This window comes from Heliconius melpomene, chromosome 20, assembly GCF_056956725.1.
Source record: "Heliconius melpomene rosina isolate 202511_hmr_F chromosome 20, ASM5695672v1, whole genome shotgun sequence".
Lineage (NCBI taxonomy): Eukaryota > Metazoa > Arthropoda > Insecta > Lepidoptera > Nymphalidae > Heliconius > Heliconius melpomene.
This window is the reverse complement of record NC_140408.1, coordinates 2134162-2150805: the sequence shown is the minus strand read 5'-3', so window position 1 is coordinate 2150805 and position 16644 is coordinate 2134162. Positions and strand designations below refer to the sequence as shown.

Sequence of the window (16644 nt, the reverse complement as noted above, 5' to 3'; positions counted from 1 at the left end):
TTTTCTAAAGTAATAATGACTTTGAGATCTGTTGTTAATAACGTTTCAAAGTTACAGAAAGCGAAGAATGGACTATGGTACCATTAGACTTACTAATATATATACTATACTTGCCTTACTAATTAGTAGATAGCCATAAGGTGAGTAAAACTTAAATATATGCAATATAATCTATAATGCTCATGTTAGTAATACCTTATGTATACAGTGACAATGAGCACGAGCAATGAAGGTAAGTAATGCATAGTAATGGGCGCCCCTGAAATCTTCAGAGTCCCAGGCACGTAGCAAATACTAGGGCTCTATATGCGTATTGACAGATATTTTCTGGGGTGGGTACAAAAATTATTCTAGGCTGGGGCTTCCCCTATTCCTACATTCATGCCAGTATATAGCTCGGAGCTTAGGAATATGTCTGATTGTATTTTCTGTAAATTTACGAATTCTTAATTAAAGTACACAGTTACAACAGCAATTCCTTTTATATTCTTAAAATACAAAAGATATCATATTATATTACAGGTATCAGTAATATTTGATCTAGAAGGATTCAACATGCGACAATACGCTTGGAAGCCCGCTGCCGAGATGGTCTTCACTCTCCTACAGATATACGAAGCTAATTATCCTGAAATATTAAAAACGTGCTTCATTGTAAATGGTAATTATTATTTTATGTTTAAATTTACATTGTATTACTTGGTGTTAGACTCTAACCTACTTCGAAGGTTAAAGTTTATTATTATTATTACTCTTAGGTTATGTTACTATTTTATGGTCTTGCTATAATAACATTTTTTATCATACCTATTTTGCTCCTACATAAATATATTTGCTCATTCATTACCTATTAAGTGTGCTCTCTTTGTCCATATTAATTAAAATAGATATAAAAAAACTTTTTTAGCATCACACTGTATATTACTGCTTTATGAACATAGCATCAGGCAGAAAGAACTTGGGAACCTAGTGTGTTAACACTTCGTTCTCCATTCAGATAATTTCGATCCCCACTGCTCGCCAAATTCGTCATTTAACAGCAAGTCTGAGTAACCAAAGACAATACCATTGTACATAATACAAAAGCAAATTAGTTTATTTACCAAGGCGTGACGTCAATTGTCGTTAAATATCATGGCGACTTGACGAATTTTGAAGTCTTATTTTTTTTTAAATAATTGTCAATCCTTTACTTAATAATAAAATTAATTCGTGTTTTGTATATTGATTAATGATTTTCACTAACTGCCATCGTGCCTATTAATTTGACACATATTTTATATAATAATTTAAATTTAATATACCTATTACAATACTTGTTTAAAAATTGGAAATAAACAATGTGTAATATTTCTTCTTCTACTAATTAAAATTTTATACGCATTTTAACGATCTAATGTTAATTTTAATTTTATTCTGGGAATAAAGATTTATTTATAAATATATTTAATACAATCTATTTCTTTTATACAATCTTTAAGAAAAAAGAAAGTAATGTCATATAATTTCTATTCCAGCTCCAAAAGTATTTTCACTAGCGTTCTCAGTAATAAAGAAATTCATGCACGAGTATACGATATCTAAAATACGTATATATGGTAGTGATGTGAAGAAATGGCAAGCGCAAGTGTTGACTGTCGTTGATAAGGAACAGTTGCCATTCCACTACGGCGGCACTATGGTTGATGAGAATGGGGATCCTAGGTGCAGTTCAATTGTAAGTTATTCTTATTTTTAATAGTTTAAGTAATAAACTTATTTATTTCCATTACGCAGTATCCCGCATATGGAAAGTAAGCCAAATAACCTTGGTGTTAGAGTGAGGAAAGGAAAATATGTAATTCATTGCACGTATGGGAGTCAAACCCACAATCCATCCCATTTAGACACTTTCGGTCCCCCATTTTCCGCGGAATTCTAGATATATTGTGTGTTGAGGAGCGGAACTCAACGCCGTGCTTTGCCTAGTTACCAGGGCAATGAAACATAAATTTTAAATATTTATTTTTTCAAATAGGAATCGAACCCGCAACTTGTCGCATTTATAGTCGCTCGCTTGTCCTTGCGCTACAATTGGCCTCTACTTTTATTTAATAATAAATACTCCAAAAAAACTTCACACATATTTCAGATAAAGCCCGGCGGTAAAGTGCCAAAGAAATTCTACGCGAGAAACATGTTAGCCGACACCGAAAAAGAGTATACGCGGGTCACTGTCAAAACTGGGGAAAAACACGTCGTGGACTTACTGTGTGCTGATAACGACAGTGTTCTTAAGTGAGTTTATTTCTTTGTTGAGGTTATTGGGTAGGACAATAAATTAATAAAATATTTACTTAAGTAAATGTGCTCTATAATAATACCTGAAGTTTGAAAATAAAGTGCCTTTTGGGTGTTGACACGTCAAGTATTTATAATAAAATATTAAAAAAATTAAAGTAATTTAAGGCATCTATAATATTCGATTTCTATCAAGTCTGTAAGGGTTTCATAAGCTCTAAGAGAAATCATATATTTTATTCCTAGTTAAAAAATGTAGATTAGATTTTTTTATATTATTAATATTATTATTTAATTCTATAAAAGTTTCAATTTGCATTTAGATTATATAGGCTCACTGTTAACAGTATATGTCTATCGCACATTAAGCACTAAGTCATATGAAGAGAGGAGAATCTTGTCTGCCGATGCCGTATGCGTGAGTGAAAGGGAAGACATACAGACTTGCGACGTTACGTTACGAACGCCTTACCCCCATAATAGGTTAACACTTTAAACTTTAGTAATTATTTATACTTTTCAGGTGGGAATTCGGAGTAGACAACCACGATATAAAGTTCTCAATAAAGAAAAAGGATCAAGATGGCAACGAAACTGTAGTTCATGACCCACGGAAAGTTCCAGAAGGACCGGTGGATGTTGGCATTTTACCTGTCACAGGACCCGCCACTTGTAAGAATGTTGTTTATTATTTGATATTATAGGAAGAACTGAGTATTAAGACGCTCCATTCTCTGCTTTCTTAGAATTCGAAAGTTATAAAAAAGATATAGTACGAGTGTGACTGTAAATAAGACGGGTGGGTGCAATGCCAGTGGAGGGAATTTCCATTTCATCCCTCTGGCAAGAAGACACAGCGCGGCGTTCATTTGCACAACTCCTCACGCAATTACTTGAAAATTGAGTAGTGCTGTTAAAAATTATAGTTTTGTTCTTATTCACAGATTCCGTAATATTCGACAATAAAAACTCATTCTTAAGAAGCAAGAAGATTTATTACAACATCGTCATGACCGTACCTGAGCGAGATCTCAATATTAACGATAGTCCCGATGATGACATTAATTAAATAAAACACAATAAAATCTGATAAAAAAGACAAATAATTTATAATCATGATTATTATATTAACTAAAGAATAAAAAATATTATATATTGTTCATATATTATATAAAAAATATATTATCATGGTAGTGCAATTTTCATATATACAGAGTGGAATTGTGAGCACCACTTTAAATGAAACCACAGTTTTAAGTACTCTATAAACGCCTAATCTAATTCAGAAAAAAAATAATTCCCAAAAATGAAAATATTTTTTCAAACAAAATAAATAATAGAATTATTGTTTTAAAATAAAACGCCATTTGTAAAGTATAACATAGGCACTCATACTTACCTGTTAAGCGGCAACGTCGTGAAATAAAAAAAAAATCCTACGTCCAAACTGTTGAGGTACCTTGATTAATTTTTGTAATTCTGGGGTTGAAATATTTTACCCTATAGGTAATGCAGTTTCAGTAAAAGGAGCGCTGCCTCTTCCACATTGTATATGATATAGCCCGATGTTTTAGAGTAGATATATAATTTAAAAAAACTAGAATTATGAAAAAAATATGCTGAAATCATATAGTTTTTTAATTACTAATTTATAATATTCGAAAACTATCAAAATTCATGTAATTAAGATTAAATATGTTTTTGGATAATGCTTTTACATACATACATAAATACACACATATGAACATGCACATTATATTATAATACAATGATTTAGTAACATTAATGGAATATTTAAACATGTTAAAAACTATTAAAAATTACAATATAATGAAAAATTACAATAATGACAACATAATCATTAAATGCATACATGAATGATCATTTTGCATCTATAGAAATATTATTTATAATACAAATACGGCTTGATAAATTTACTTGTACAACAAACAACGATCTCTGTCGAATAATAAACACTGATGCAGTACATATTTTACGAGATATACTTACATGTGAAAAAAACTGATGTTTTACAAAGATTTTATTTCTACTAGTACGCATTTAGTGTTTTACTTTATGAAGGACAAGATTATTTTTATAAAAACTAATAAAACTTTAAAAATACAACAAATAAAAACGCGACGATGAAATTAAATAACACAGGTACTTATACATAACATATTACATTTAAAATATAATCAATTTGTTCAAATATGTCCGTAAATATAATATTATCCTCCATAAAGCATTTAAGTATGTATTTTTTTATAACTAGTTTTATTTAAGTTACAAGATGAAGCATAGTCTGTGATATAAGGTGTGGTTTTATAGATTTCATTGATTTTGTTCATGTACATTTTATTTTAAATAATAAGCAAATCCTTTTTTTTAATAATTATTAAAGTATTTTGTATGTGTTTCGTTTCATTATTAATATTTTTCGAACATATGTTAGTAATATTTTTTATTTTCACTTTATTGAGTAAACTTTTTGGAAACTTTGATTGATGTATAGCTTTTTTAAAATAAACTGGTAAGGGTCTTTCTCTATTAGTTTTAAGAATTTACATGAACAATTATTTAGTACAATTATAATATGTTGTATACAGTGGGTAAAAAAAGTATTTGCACACCCTAATTTTTTGAAGTTACATCTACAAAAAAAACAGAATGCTTTTAGTTAATTATTGTATTTAATAGCTTGATCTATATATATTTTGTATTGGTTAATAAAATTTCTCAGAAAATAGAAATGAGAAAATGAGACGGTATAAACACATATTTTAAAGTCAAATAAGTATTTGCACACCAACCAGCTTGTACGTATTTTGTAAAAAAATCAATAATAAATGAAAGGAAAGACGCTTAATATTTTGTGTACATTCCATCACCATCAATGATGGATTGCAATCTCCTTGGCATCGATTCCAATAATTTGGACGTTGTTTAAATCGAGATTTAAGCCCATTTCTCCACCAAAGTACGCTTCAAATAATTTTTATTTAAAAATTTAATTTTCCTCAAATTTTAATCCAACAGATGCCATGAATTTTCAATTGGCTTGATGTCTGGCGTTTATGGCGGAGTTTTCAGCATTCTACGGACATTGTACATCACCCATTCCTTACGTTTTCATAGCTGTATACTTAGGATCATTGTCCTACTGAAAGTAGTATGTCTCACTTACGCCTAATTTTTATGCGCTGCAAGATAAAATATCGCGCAACACTTTACCGTAATCTCCTGTTTTCATTATTCCTTCGATAAAAGCCAAGTTACCGACACCATTTGCCGTCATGCAGCCTCAAACCATCACTAGACCACCGCCGTGTTTGACTGTACTATGCACATGTTTCGCCTGGAGTTCAGTATTTGGCTTGCGCCACACAAATGTTTGTCTGTCCGATCCAAAAACATAAAATTTGTTTTCGTCAGAAAAAAATAAAATTGTTCCAAAATTCTAAAGGGGTATTTACGTATTCTTTCGCGAAAGTTAGTCTTTTTGCTATATTGGTCTGACTTATGAAAGAATTTTTCCTCGCTGTACTGCTACGAAGACCAACGTTACCCAGTACGTTTCTTACAGTTTGGGCACAGACAACCTTACCTGATCTTGACGCGATGTCATTTGATAAGCTTTGAGCGCTTGTAAATGGTTTATTTTATACCGATTTTACAATTTGCCGTCTATCTCTCGTACTGAGCTTCTTCGGAGGAACGGATCTATCCTTATTTTCAACACTACCCGTTTCTTCTCGTTTTTTTATAATATACCATACAGTCGAGTAATTCAACTTTAAATTTGACTCGATTTGGCGATAATTTCAACCTTCATTACGGAGTAAAATAATTTCTTCATGAGTCGATAACGACAATTCAAATTCTTTTGGCATGTTTGCTTCAAGAATTTTTCTGAACACTAAACAAAAGTCTGGATGTTAGGATACGTTTCCCGATGGTCACATATATACATACAATGTTCACACTTTACCTAAACTGACAAAATATCGCGGGAATAACATTGTATCTAGGGAATGATTGGTGTGCAAATACTTATTTGACTTTAAAAAACGGTGTTTTTACCATCTAATTTTTTTATTTCTGTTTTCTAAGATTTTTTGATAATCGATTCGAAATATATTTAGTTATTACTTATTCTATAATAATATTACTTATTCTATAATAAGCTATTAAATACACTAATTAATTGAAATCATTCTGTATTTTTGTAGGTGTAACTTCAAAACAATAAGGTGTGCAAATACTTTTTTTACCCACTGTAGTTCATTATATATTATATATTTTATTTTTATTCCACAACATTTCATCAAAATGTAATGAATCTGAGTGAAGACGGACATGTACGTAAGTGTGTTGGACCGAATATTATTTTTGGTTATTATCTTTTAAAATTGTCATCCTAAAAATCTTTTCCCGCCAAAAAGCAACTGTCACTGTCATAAAAAATCGTAGGCGGTACGACATTATAATGATAACGTGACATTGGCGAAGTGATATGTGCTCAACTGGCACGCTCGGAACGCCAGATTTAAAGAACCATACCATTATAATGATAAACGACCTTTCACAAAATAAAATGTATATTTATATATTTTCTTTTTGGGGTGAACTTTAAAGTCCAAAATTCAACTAATGCTAGTTGTTTTATAATAATTTTACGCGCTTTTCTAATATATATGAAAAAAAAAATGTTTTGTAAGAATAATCTTAGAATAACATAATAAGTACGTCGTTCTACATCTACGTTTATTCTTAGACTGTACAAATAAAAAAATGTTTTTGTCTATGTTTATAAAAAAGAACTAAATTTAAATAAATGTATTCAATCAATTACGAGTAGGTACTTGTAATCTTACATTAGTAAAATTGACAATACTTCGTAAAATATATATAAGCTATGATGGGTCTCTCTAAAATGTAATATATATATAGAATTACACTTTCATAAGTTTTGCTAAATTATCAAATATATTATACGTAGTTATGAGAAATGAATGAAGAATTTATGAACGTTTATATAATAAATAATTCAACATATATTCTGGTTTTTTATATTTATATCCTTTTCTCAAACAACACTAAATATAACGATGATTGCATTTTTTATGTATTGTATAATGTCGTGTTCATAAGCGAAAATAAATGTTTTATAAGATTTTTTACATTAGAAGAATCTGATTTCTTAGAGGCATGGCTCGTGAGGCCTGTGTAATAAATTAAGTAATTGTGGGTTAGGTTCTCACTCAGGGGTATGAACATCTTCTTTTTCTCTCTCTGGTAGTAAGACCAAGGGTATTTGAGTTCAATAGATATCTTGAAAATTGGATGAAGGGAAAAAGATGTATCTTAATATTAAGTTAGCTTTGTTTATTCCGCTATACGCGGCATATAATGCAAAGCTAAAATAAATGAACAATTGAATAATTCATATTAATAAGAATAGGACGTTTATATTTCTTCACTTTTGTTTCAATAATACTTACACAAAAAGACTTTTCGGTTTGTCATCACACTGCAATAGATAATGGAAAAATATACATGTCAATTAATTTACTATGATAATACAAGGAAAAATATTAATCCTTTTACGTTTTCCTTGTACAATCAATGTGGTATCTAGTTCAGATAATTGATTTGTAAATAAAACAAATTCAACTAAAAGTAAAAAATATTTATTAAAGGATTTTCTTATATTAGAATAAATGTTTACACAATTATGTATGTGTGCTGGAATACAAAATTTAAATCAATGTTTACTTTACATTAATAATTATTTTCCCAATTGTGGATATAGTAAGTAACTATACACATTGTTTGATTCATTGTTTTTGTTTTATTTTACATATACACATCTCACATGGGTGACATATTATATTCTGTTAAATCTATTTTAGGTTCAGAACTCTCTCTGTAGTCTGCTTTACTAAAAGTCTTTATCCCCACTCAGTCTGCGAGTGAACTAATTATTATTTTATATGTTTTATGACTGACTTTATTAATTTATTATCGCTAAGTTCCGGCCAATGTGATTAGAGCCGTAGAATGTATCCCACTTTTATTTTACACTTATTTCATTAGAACAGGAAAAAAATTACATAATAAATTAACCATGGAAGTAATTTTAATGACTTTAACTTATCTGCTTATTCACACTTTAAAAATTTGTTTCAAATATAAACACGAGGAATAAATATTTAATCATCTTCTTCAAAAAGCATTTGCAGCAAGTCTCGTTGGCCGCACTGACTGCCTTCCAGCCTTTGTACACCTTTCCATTTAATCAGTGTTGGTATTACCATCAGTTTTGTTCGACTATCTGTTCTGAATGGACATGCTCTATCTTTCCAACTGAAATATAAATGTGATTTTGTAAATAAAGATCCATAAGAAAATTTCTTTAAATGGCCAGAGGCACAGGGGCACAAGTGCCCAATTTTAAATGCAGTGGCTGTTTTTTGGGTTTGTGGGTTTGATTCCCACTCGGAAAAATGAAAGAGTTAATATTTTTATTTTCTCACTAAGTTTACGAGAAAATGCGTGACGTTTAGTTCCATTTAACTTCAGAATTTGGCAGAAAGTGACAGACTACCCTAATACAAGATTTCCTTGTTCCCTCTGCTTACACTACTATGTATGGGGTACTATGTGAAGGTAAAAAAATCTTTTCTATAATGTATAAAAAAGTTATTTTGTACACAAGCATAAAGATATTTTGTAGATAACTAAATTATGTTGATAATGACATAAAATCATAAATTGTTTTATTTTTCTTTATCTTTTAGAACTATAAAAACATCCTAATATTAATATTCCTAATAACTACCAAATCTAATACAAATATTCTATAAATAATTACTAATTGTTTATTAATTTTAAAATTTATGATAATTGAAACTAGTGTTAGTAACAATAGCATAACATTCTTGTCGGTCTCATGGTCTATCTGGCACATGGTACACAATGTCATGTTAAGACATTCTATTCTCAGGTTTCGAATTAAATTCCAAACATTGTGTTCCAAACATTCCAGACAACAACAATTTACATAGGATAAGCAAGAAAATATTTTCACTACTCATTATTTTAATACCGTTGACAAGTCATGACCATCCTGAAATTAGCTGTAGACGGTGCCACAGGCATGATTTTAATATTTTTTTCTACTTTTGATTATTAATTATTTTCCCAATTGTACAATGAACTAATATTAGAAAGCCTAACTTAAAGGTGCTCACAATTCAAAGCTTAGATAAAATACAAATATATCTAAACCATACCCAATATATATTATCAGTGTCAAATGGATTTATCATTACTTTGTATTGTAATACATATATCTATTTTTGATAAAACATGTGGTAACACTTTGATAACATGAAACAATGCATGATTAGGCAAAGTAACTCATCAAAAATATACTCACTATTCACGATCACCAACATCCACATACACAAATATAACATTTTTCTGCAACTCGCTCAAATAAGCTTTTAGTGCTGGTTCAACTAAAAATTTAAAAATATAAAGAATTCAAACTGAAGCTGCAGATTTAAAAAAAAAATGTATAGAATAAGTTTTTAACTAAATATATTATAACACCAGCACTTGAAGGCTTGTTTTCAACTATGTTGAAATTAAATATTTTTATTTCTACACTCTGCTAACATAGAGTAGTAGTTAAACATGAGTTAGTTGGTTGGTTAAAATAATTATCAAAACTGATTATGTATTATAATATAATATTTTGAATGTTCCTACCCAATTGACAATATATACACCAACTTCTGCCATTTTCTTTTTTACTACCCATAAAAAATAAGTAAATATTCCTTTTTGTCTTAACATTTTCAATATAATTTGTAAATTCTTCATAATTGTTTAATATAAGGATTCTAACTTTCGGTTTAGGCATTTTACTGTCACAAGTATTTATAAAAACCGTATATATGTTAACTATTCAAATTAATTTTAACTTTAAAATGACAAATGTCATAATTTTTTCTTATACTTTTATTAATAGAATAAGTTAGACGTTTATATTTTTAGTTTCGACATAAATTAATATAACAAATTTTATTACAGAGTAGAAAAAGGACTTTTTAATAGTAAAATAAATGTTTAATAAATAAAAATAACAAATACATAATATATATTTCTTTTATAGTACTCAAGCATCACTTTAATTTTTACTCATTTAGTAATTTAGTAAATGTTAGCAGTAGCTAACTTAATCTAATTGTCAAATATTATCACCATTTACCTTCAACACAATCCGGACACCAGCTATTGCCATTCGGTAATTTTGAGCCACTAAAGTAAAATATAACTGGTGGACCATTGGGATCAATATTTTCCGTAAAATTTGCAAAATCATCAAATCCTTTTATTTCTATTTGATTAACCATTATACACGTGTAGTTAGATTAAATATATATTTTATACTCTTTAGAATATATATTTGTACTTTAAATCATCTACGTTTACTTGGAAGCGATTAGCTCATATAATGTAACAATAAAGTATAAATGACTATTGTAAATTATATCTTTTATCTCGAATTAAACATACTTGAATAATGAAAAATGTCAATTGTCATTTCGCAAATGCCGCTACGTCATGCCTAATTTCAAATGTATACAGACTATTACAGATAAAAAACGTATTGTGTCAAATTGTCAAATATCGCAAACGTAAAGTACGCTATTCGTAAAATCGTTATTAGCGTTTTTTGTATGTATTTTTATCGTGTTTATTTCAAAAAAGCTAACCGCTTCCGATTTCTAACAATATATATACAACAAAATTTTATTTTTGTTTGGAATTATTTGGAAAAAATGTAAAAAATGAAAAAAAACCTTAAAAAATTATTAATTTTATTAGTTAATTATTGATAAAAACTGTCTATTATGTAACATTTATAAACGTATATTAACTAAACGGTTATATACCCTAAGAAATTATTAACTCATTTAAATTGTTTTTAAGAGAAATAAACATTCAAGTAGTATCGATAAAAGAAAAAATATATAACATAATAAAAATTATAATATTGAAAACCACGTGTAATTTTTGTAAAATGTCCTCAATTAAATAACTTGCGTAGGAAGGAAAAGTCAACGGTCACTATGGTCCATGACAGTTACTCAAATCTTCTATTCATTTGAAAAAGTTTTGTTTTTGCTTGAAAATATATGTTTAAATATTTTCTATTATTGAGTTACTTTTATATTATTAAAAGTAGCATTTAAAAATGGATTCATCGTCGAGAAGTAAACATGCAATGCAGCCCAAGCCTCTAGCACAATTATTACGTGAACTCGGCGGTTTGTTTTTAGTTACTTGAACTTATTTCACTAATAAGCCTTACAAATAAAATATTTTTATGTAAATTAGGAATCTATAACTATATATACATCTACAACTATATGCTATTTTTCCTTAGGTATATTTACGGAAGATACAGGTATTACAAACACTGCTAGAAAACAAACAACATTACCACGTACTGTAGAAAAAATGAAGCCCTTCACTTTAGCAGAGTTGAAGGGTCCACTATTAGGTATTATTATTCTTCTTCTAGCACTTAATATTTTATTTAATATCTATTTATCATTTCAATAACGTTAAATTCCAGCTATAACACAATCATCTAGAACATCATCACAGCAAGACATATCTACGAAAAAGAAGGGCTGGAACACTTCCGTGAAAGTTGTTAACCAAACAAAAAGTCACACATCAGAAGAACAAAGGAAACATCATTCTGTTAGAAAAGTTCTCAATTTCCAATCTAAAACCAGAGTTTGTGTCTTTTTTTAATAAAATTATATAAATTCTGCCATAAATATAGATGCAAGGTCAGTCATGGCGCAGGGACACAAAGTTTACTACAAAACTGACTGGTTGTGGGTTCAATCCCCACTCAAGGGAATGAAATATTTATTTAAATTTATATTTTCATTTTTTAGCTCTGGTGTTGATCCAAAGTGCGTTGATATCTGCCACTCAACACACAATGCCTCCAGAATTCGGCGGAAAATAGGGAACCGAGTGTCTTAAAAAAAGATAAAATAAAATATAAGAATACTAGAGTTCCTCTGCCCTGCCATGTGCGGGATACAGCGTGAAGCTGATTTAAAAATTCTGCCATCCAGCCATATTATAACACCTTTATGGCACAATCATTTATCATTTCAGGGTATCAATTATTTTAAGTTTCCCCCTCAGAGTGCAGAAAGAATTAAATGATGTTAGTCTACATGCAATTAACCAGAAGCAGAATGATTATCTTAATAAGTTTTCTCTACATATCCTGCTATATGTGGGAAAGAGTATGTAACTACAACAGGGTAAAAAGTTAAAAAAACCCATTTATATTTATAGACAAAATAATTTATTTATCTTTTTTTTACAGACTCCTAACACAAGAGCAGCTATAATTAATACAGAAACACCTAAACATCCAAATGAAAAACCAGTTAAAAAGTCTCTTCACATACCAAGTAAGTAAATACATTTTGTTTTATTATTAATTTGTAAAGTGTCTTAGTTCATATGTATATTAAAAATAACTATGACTGCTTGTTTTTTATAAACAAATTATATTATCCTATCTTTTCTTTTCATCTTTTGAACTACTACTAGTTGATAAAGTAATGACGAAAATTGAAGCACAAAGAATTGATTAGTTTTTTTTAGCATTACACTGTATCCCAAACATAGCAGGGTAGGTAGACAGAACCTAATGTTAAGACAGTCCATTTTCATTAAGATACTTGTGTTTCCTACTTTCTGCCTAATTATGAAAGCATTGCATGTTGGATGGCAGAATTCAACACCGGGTGTTACCTTGTTATTAGAGCTTATTATTTTCATGCGGGAATCGAACCCACAACAAATCATAGTTACACTCATACACTTGTGCCCTTGCACCACAACAGTCTTAAATACAGTGTGTTGACATTGGATTAATCTCCGCCTATGCTTCTATACTACTACTACTTGTTTCAAGCTGTATCCCTTACGTGGTAGTCGGGAAGAACGAAGTGCCCTACACTATGTTCTCTGCATACCTCGGGGTCCCCATGCTATTTACATGACCTTCCTCTAGTATCGTTGATACTGTGTTTTCAAAGGTCAATCAAGGTATCCCCTTACCTCTCTTACAGGTCACTTTTCTGTCATAAATCTTTTTTTGCCATTATTTCATACTTAATTTATTGGGCTGATGTGTCCAAACCAGCTGAGCACTTCTTCATTTTCAACGTGACATCCTCGCTAGTAGCTGCCATTCTGTGTATCTCTCTATTGTGGATCCGATTAGCTAAGCTGACTCCGTATATCCTACGAAAATATCGGATCTCCACAGCATTCACCCTTCTTTTATAGTTCCTGTGTACCTAGGTATCGCTGCCGTATAACAGCGGTACCAACACTGCATTGTGTACAACGGCCAAACGTGTGCTGACGTTTCGCCGTCTCATCAAAGAAGCTAAGGCACCGCTAACCCTGTTACCGGCAGCAATACGCCATTCCGCATCCATTTCGTATCTTCCATTTCTACTGAAGGTACTTCCCAAATATACCACTTCATTCACTTGTTTTAATATCTTACCATTTACACTGATTTTGCATTCCGTGCCTAATGCCTGCAACTCGCATTCTGATGATGCAATGAGCACTGCATCATCTGCGTACAGCAGGCAACTCACATTCAAGTCGCCTACTTACATTTCAATCCATATTATGTTTGAAAGTGTAAAACTAAAAAAAAAGTTATTACTTAAATAAAAAATTTAAATAAATAAATTTGATCTCCTAATTTTTATGATTTCTTCTTTTTCATAATTTCCATTTAAATATTAACATTTAGAATAATCTTTATATTTATACTAAATGTTAATAATTGAATTGATTAAGTATGAGATTCATATTTTTATTATTCATATTGATAAAAAAAATTTTTTCAGGACTACCAAAGGTAAGAATCAGTGGTGTATGCAACTTACCCGAAACACCTGTCACAACAAATAAACTAGTAAAAAACAAACAAATAATGCAGCACAATTTTAACAAGGAGAATAATTCATATTTGTCTAATATAAATAAAAAGAAAATGGCATCTCCCAAGCCCAATTTTAATATAAATCTTTTGATACCTGACACACCTATTTCACCTAACATGTCGTCCAAATCATGTGACGCAAGTTTTTTACAAAAAGAAAAAGAAATTAATGATGTTGAAGAAAAAATTTTAGTACAAAAACCGATTTTGGAAAATATAGCCGAAATTTCTCCACCAGTTTCAACTCCATTCAAAGATTATAGGAATGTCAAAGATTTTTTTAATAATAGTAATGAAAATTCTGTATTATATAATGATACTATAATGTTTTTAAATAAAGATACCGAACATAAAGACAAAAGAGACGAAAGCGTTATAGTTTCTTCAGTCAATTCAAATAATTCTACAGAATTAAGTGTTTTACTAGATATCAAGAAACAAACAGAAAATAGTATAAATATGATCAAAACTTCCGTCAGAACATTACAAAACATGCAGGAAGCCCAAGAAAATACATTACAGAATGTCATAAAATTAATCAACGAGAAAAGTGCTAAAAAGATTTCAGAGACCGAAAATGATACTACAGTAGTTGCTGGTAATGAAACTGAAGTAAAAATAAAACAAAGAAGTCCTATGTTGAGAGCGTCAGGATTAAAAATTAAATCACCATCTTATAAAATACCTAAAAAGAACTTATGCTGGAGAAAAAAAGTTTTTCACAAATCAATGCTGGATGAGACCAATGCTCAAAACTCACGAATAGAAATGATAAATGATAAGAAACTTCTCGAAAGAAATGATAAAGTTCTCAACATGTATTTGCAAATAAAGGATAAAATGAACTTTTTAAACACACCTAAAGTAAAACATCGTGATATTCAAGCTGTAGACACTCTGACAGTGACGTCATATAATTTACAAATGCAGCTTGATAAACTTTATAACGCAAGCTAAGAATTAATTAATTGTTCTTGCAATTGCTAAAAAAAATGATGACTGTGTTTGCAAGAAACTTTAGTAAAGATGTAAATAATAATGAATTAATAAAATAATAAGTACACGTTGACACAGTGCTTTATGAAAAATATATTTATTGACAAAGTATATTATAACTGTATTACTAATATATTAACAAACAAAACTTAACTTCATGCTTTATCCTTAGCGGGGTAGTCAGAGAGAACAGAGTGCCAAATGCTACAGTCTCTGCATACCTCTTTTGCCTCATCCACTGTCATCAACCTCTTCATACATGCCTTCTGGGGGTCCTCATGCTTTTTAGTCAAGTAAAAGTCTCCAGTATCTTTTATACTGTGTTTCCAAGGGTCAATCGAGGTCTCCCCCTACCTCTCTTACCACTCACTTTTGCGTCATATATAATTTTTGCCATTCACTCATTCGTTCGACGTGCCCAAACCATCTGAGCACGTACTTCTTCGTTCTCATAGTGACATCCTGGCTAGCTGCCATTCTGTATATCTCTTCATTGCGGATTCGATCAGCTAACGCTAGATCGAAGCGAAGAGATCCACAGCATTCATCTTTCTTTAATTCTTCTGTAATATCAACAAACATGTTTACATTTAAACCAAAAAGGCTGCTGGTCAGCATAATTTAGTAATATCACAGTGTTTCAAATTTCACTTTGAAACGATCTTAAATATTTTATTGTTGTAATAACTCTTGTTTGTAATGTTTGTATTAAAGTATTTAAATAATTGTAAAATTTTATTGTACCTATTAAAAGACTTCGACTTATTTTTTTTTTATTTATATTCATAAAAAATTGTCAAACGTAACGTAAAATCATCATAATGTCTAACGAGGTCTAAGTCAAGAAGGGCTGGAGTTTGTCGCTCAGCGGCTCAAGATGGCCCTCACAAGCCTCTCGTATTCGTATATTAGAAGAAAAAATAATGCTTTAGCACCTGTGACACACTTTACCGTTTACACTAGTACGGCTGCCGACGCTCACCTCTACTAAATTGTTGTTTAATTAACTAAACAACGTCAATTAGTGTATATGTAATGTTTAATTTATACATATCATAAAAAAATTAAAATGGCGCGTCTGTACATTGAATATAAAATTATAAAAATCAGCTTCAAGCCGTATCCCGCACATAGGAGGGTAGACAGAGGGAACCTAGCGTTAAGACCTCGAGCCTCCTGAATTCGGGGGAAAGTGGGGGACCGAGTGTCTTACATACAGAAAAAGAAATAATAAATATCTTGTGCATTTTACTTCCCATAAAACACTTTTTTGCATTCAACAG

At 30.2% G+C, this 16644-nt stretch overlaps 3 protein-coding genes across 5 annotated transcripts in view; 2 read left to right on the top strand and 1 right to left on the bottom strand.

Moving 5' to 3' along the window:
* Nucleotides 1-7340, top strand: part of LOC146527494 (SEC14-like protein 2) — a 31365-nt gene extending 24025 nt beyond the window's left edge. Inside the window, exons 6-10 of the mRNA XM_085204550.1 lie at nucleotides 523-661; nucleotides 1518-1717; nucleotides 2132-2277; nucleotides 2804-2952; nucleotides 3225-7340. Coding sequence (XP_085060676.1) covers nucleotides 523-661; nucleotides 1518-1717; nucleotides 2132-2277; nucleotides 2804-2952; nucleotides 3225-3349 — 759 coding nt within the window. The 3' untranslated portion in view covers nucleotides 3350-7340. The remainder of the gene's footprint in view (nucleotides 1-522; nucleotides 662-1517; nucleotides 1718-2131; nucleotides 2278-2803; nucleotides 2953-3224) is intronic.
* A 617-nt stretch (nucleotides 7341-7957) lies between these two features.
* On the bottom strand, nucleotides 7958-10902 carry LOC146527493 (thioredoxin domain-containing protein 17-like). 2 transcript variants are annotated; one of them, XM_085204555.1, is made up of 3 exons: nucleotides 10562-10902; nucleotides 9725-9806; nucleotides 7958-8649 (listed from the first exon to the last, which is right to left on the bottom strand). In XM_085204555.1, exons 1-3 carry the CDS (start codon nucleotides 10704-10706, stop codon nucleotides 8496-8498), a joined length of 381 nt encoding a protein of 126 aa, XP_085060681.1. In that variant the 5' UTR covers nucleotides 10707-10902; the 3' UTR covers nucleotides 7958-8495. The 2 variants fall into 2 exon arrangements, with proteins under 2 accessions (XP_085060681.1, XP_085060682.1); XM_085204556.1 differs by lacking the exon at nucleotides 10562-10902 and adding an exon at nucleotides 10060-10232.
* A 479-nt stretch (nucleotides 10903-11381) lies between these two features.
* Nucleotides 11382-16126, top strand: LOC146527492 (uncharacterized). Of its 2 annotated transcripts, none has more exons than XM_085204543.1 (5): nucleotides 11382-11624; nucleotides 11744-11860; nucleotides 11936-12066; nucleotides 12716-12803; nucleotides 14271-16126. In XM_085204543.1, the coding sequence occupies exons 1-5, from the start codon at nucleotides 11552-11554 to the stop codon at nucleotides 15320-15322; spliced, it is 1461 nt and encodes a 486-aa protein (XP_085060669.1). In that variant the 5' UTR covers nucleotides 11382-11551; the 3' UTR covers nucleotides 15323-16126. The 2 variants fall into 2 exon arrangements, with proteins under 2 accessions (XP_085060669.1, XP_085060667.1); XM_085204541.1 differs by having other exon boundaries at nucleotides 11389-11624; nucleotides 11936-12102.
* The last annotated feature ends 518 nt before the right edge of the window (nucleotides 16127-16644 follow it).

What these genes read in the sequence shown, in the direction of transcription:
- LOC146527492 (XM_085204541.1), top strand. Translation starts at nt 11,552, where the DNA reads ATGGATTCATCGTCGAGAAGTAAACATGCAATGCAGCCCAAGCCTCTA. An exon ending in ATTATTACGTGAACTCGGCG is followed by an intron (nt 11,625 to 11,743) that starts GTTTGTTTTTAG and finishes ATTTTTCCTTAG; the next exon opens with GTATATTTACGGAAGATACA. An exon ending in GTTGAAGGGTCCACTATTAG is followed by an intron (nt 11,861 to 11,935) that starts GTATTATTATTC and finishes GTTAAATTCCAG; the next exon opens with CTATAACACAATCATCTAGA.
- LOC146527493 (XM_085204556.1), bottom strand. Translation starts at nt 10,213, where the DNA reads ATGCCTAAACCGAAAGTTAGAATCCTTATATTAAACAATTATGAAGAA. An exon ending in GTGTATATATTGTCAATTGG is followed by an intron (nt 9,807 to 10,059) that starts GTAGGAACATTC and finishes TTAAATTTTTAG; the next exon opens with TTGAACCAGCACTAAAAGCT. An exon ending in GATGTTGGTGATCGTGAATA is followed by an intron (nt 8,650 to 9,724) that starts GTGAGTATATTT and finishes TTTATATTTCAG; the next exon opens with TTGGAAAGATAGAGCATGTC.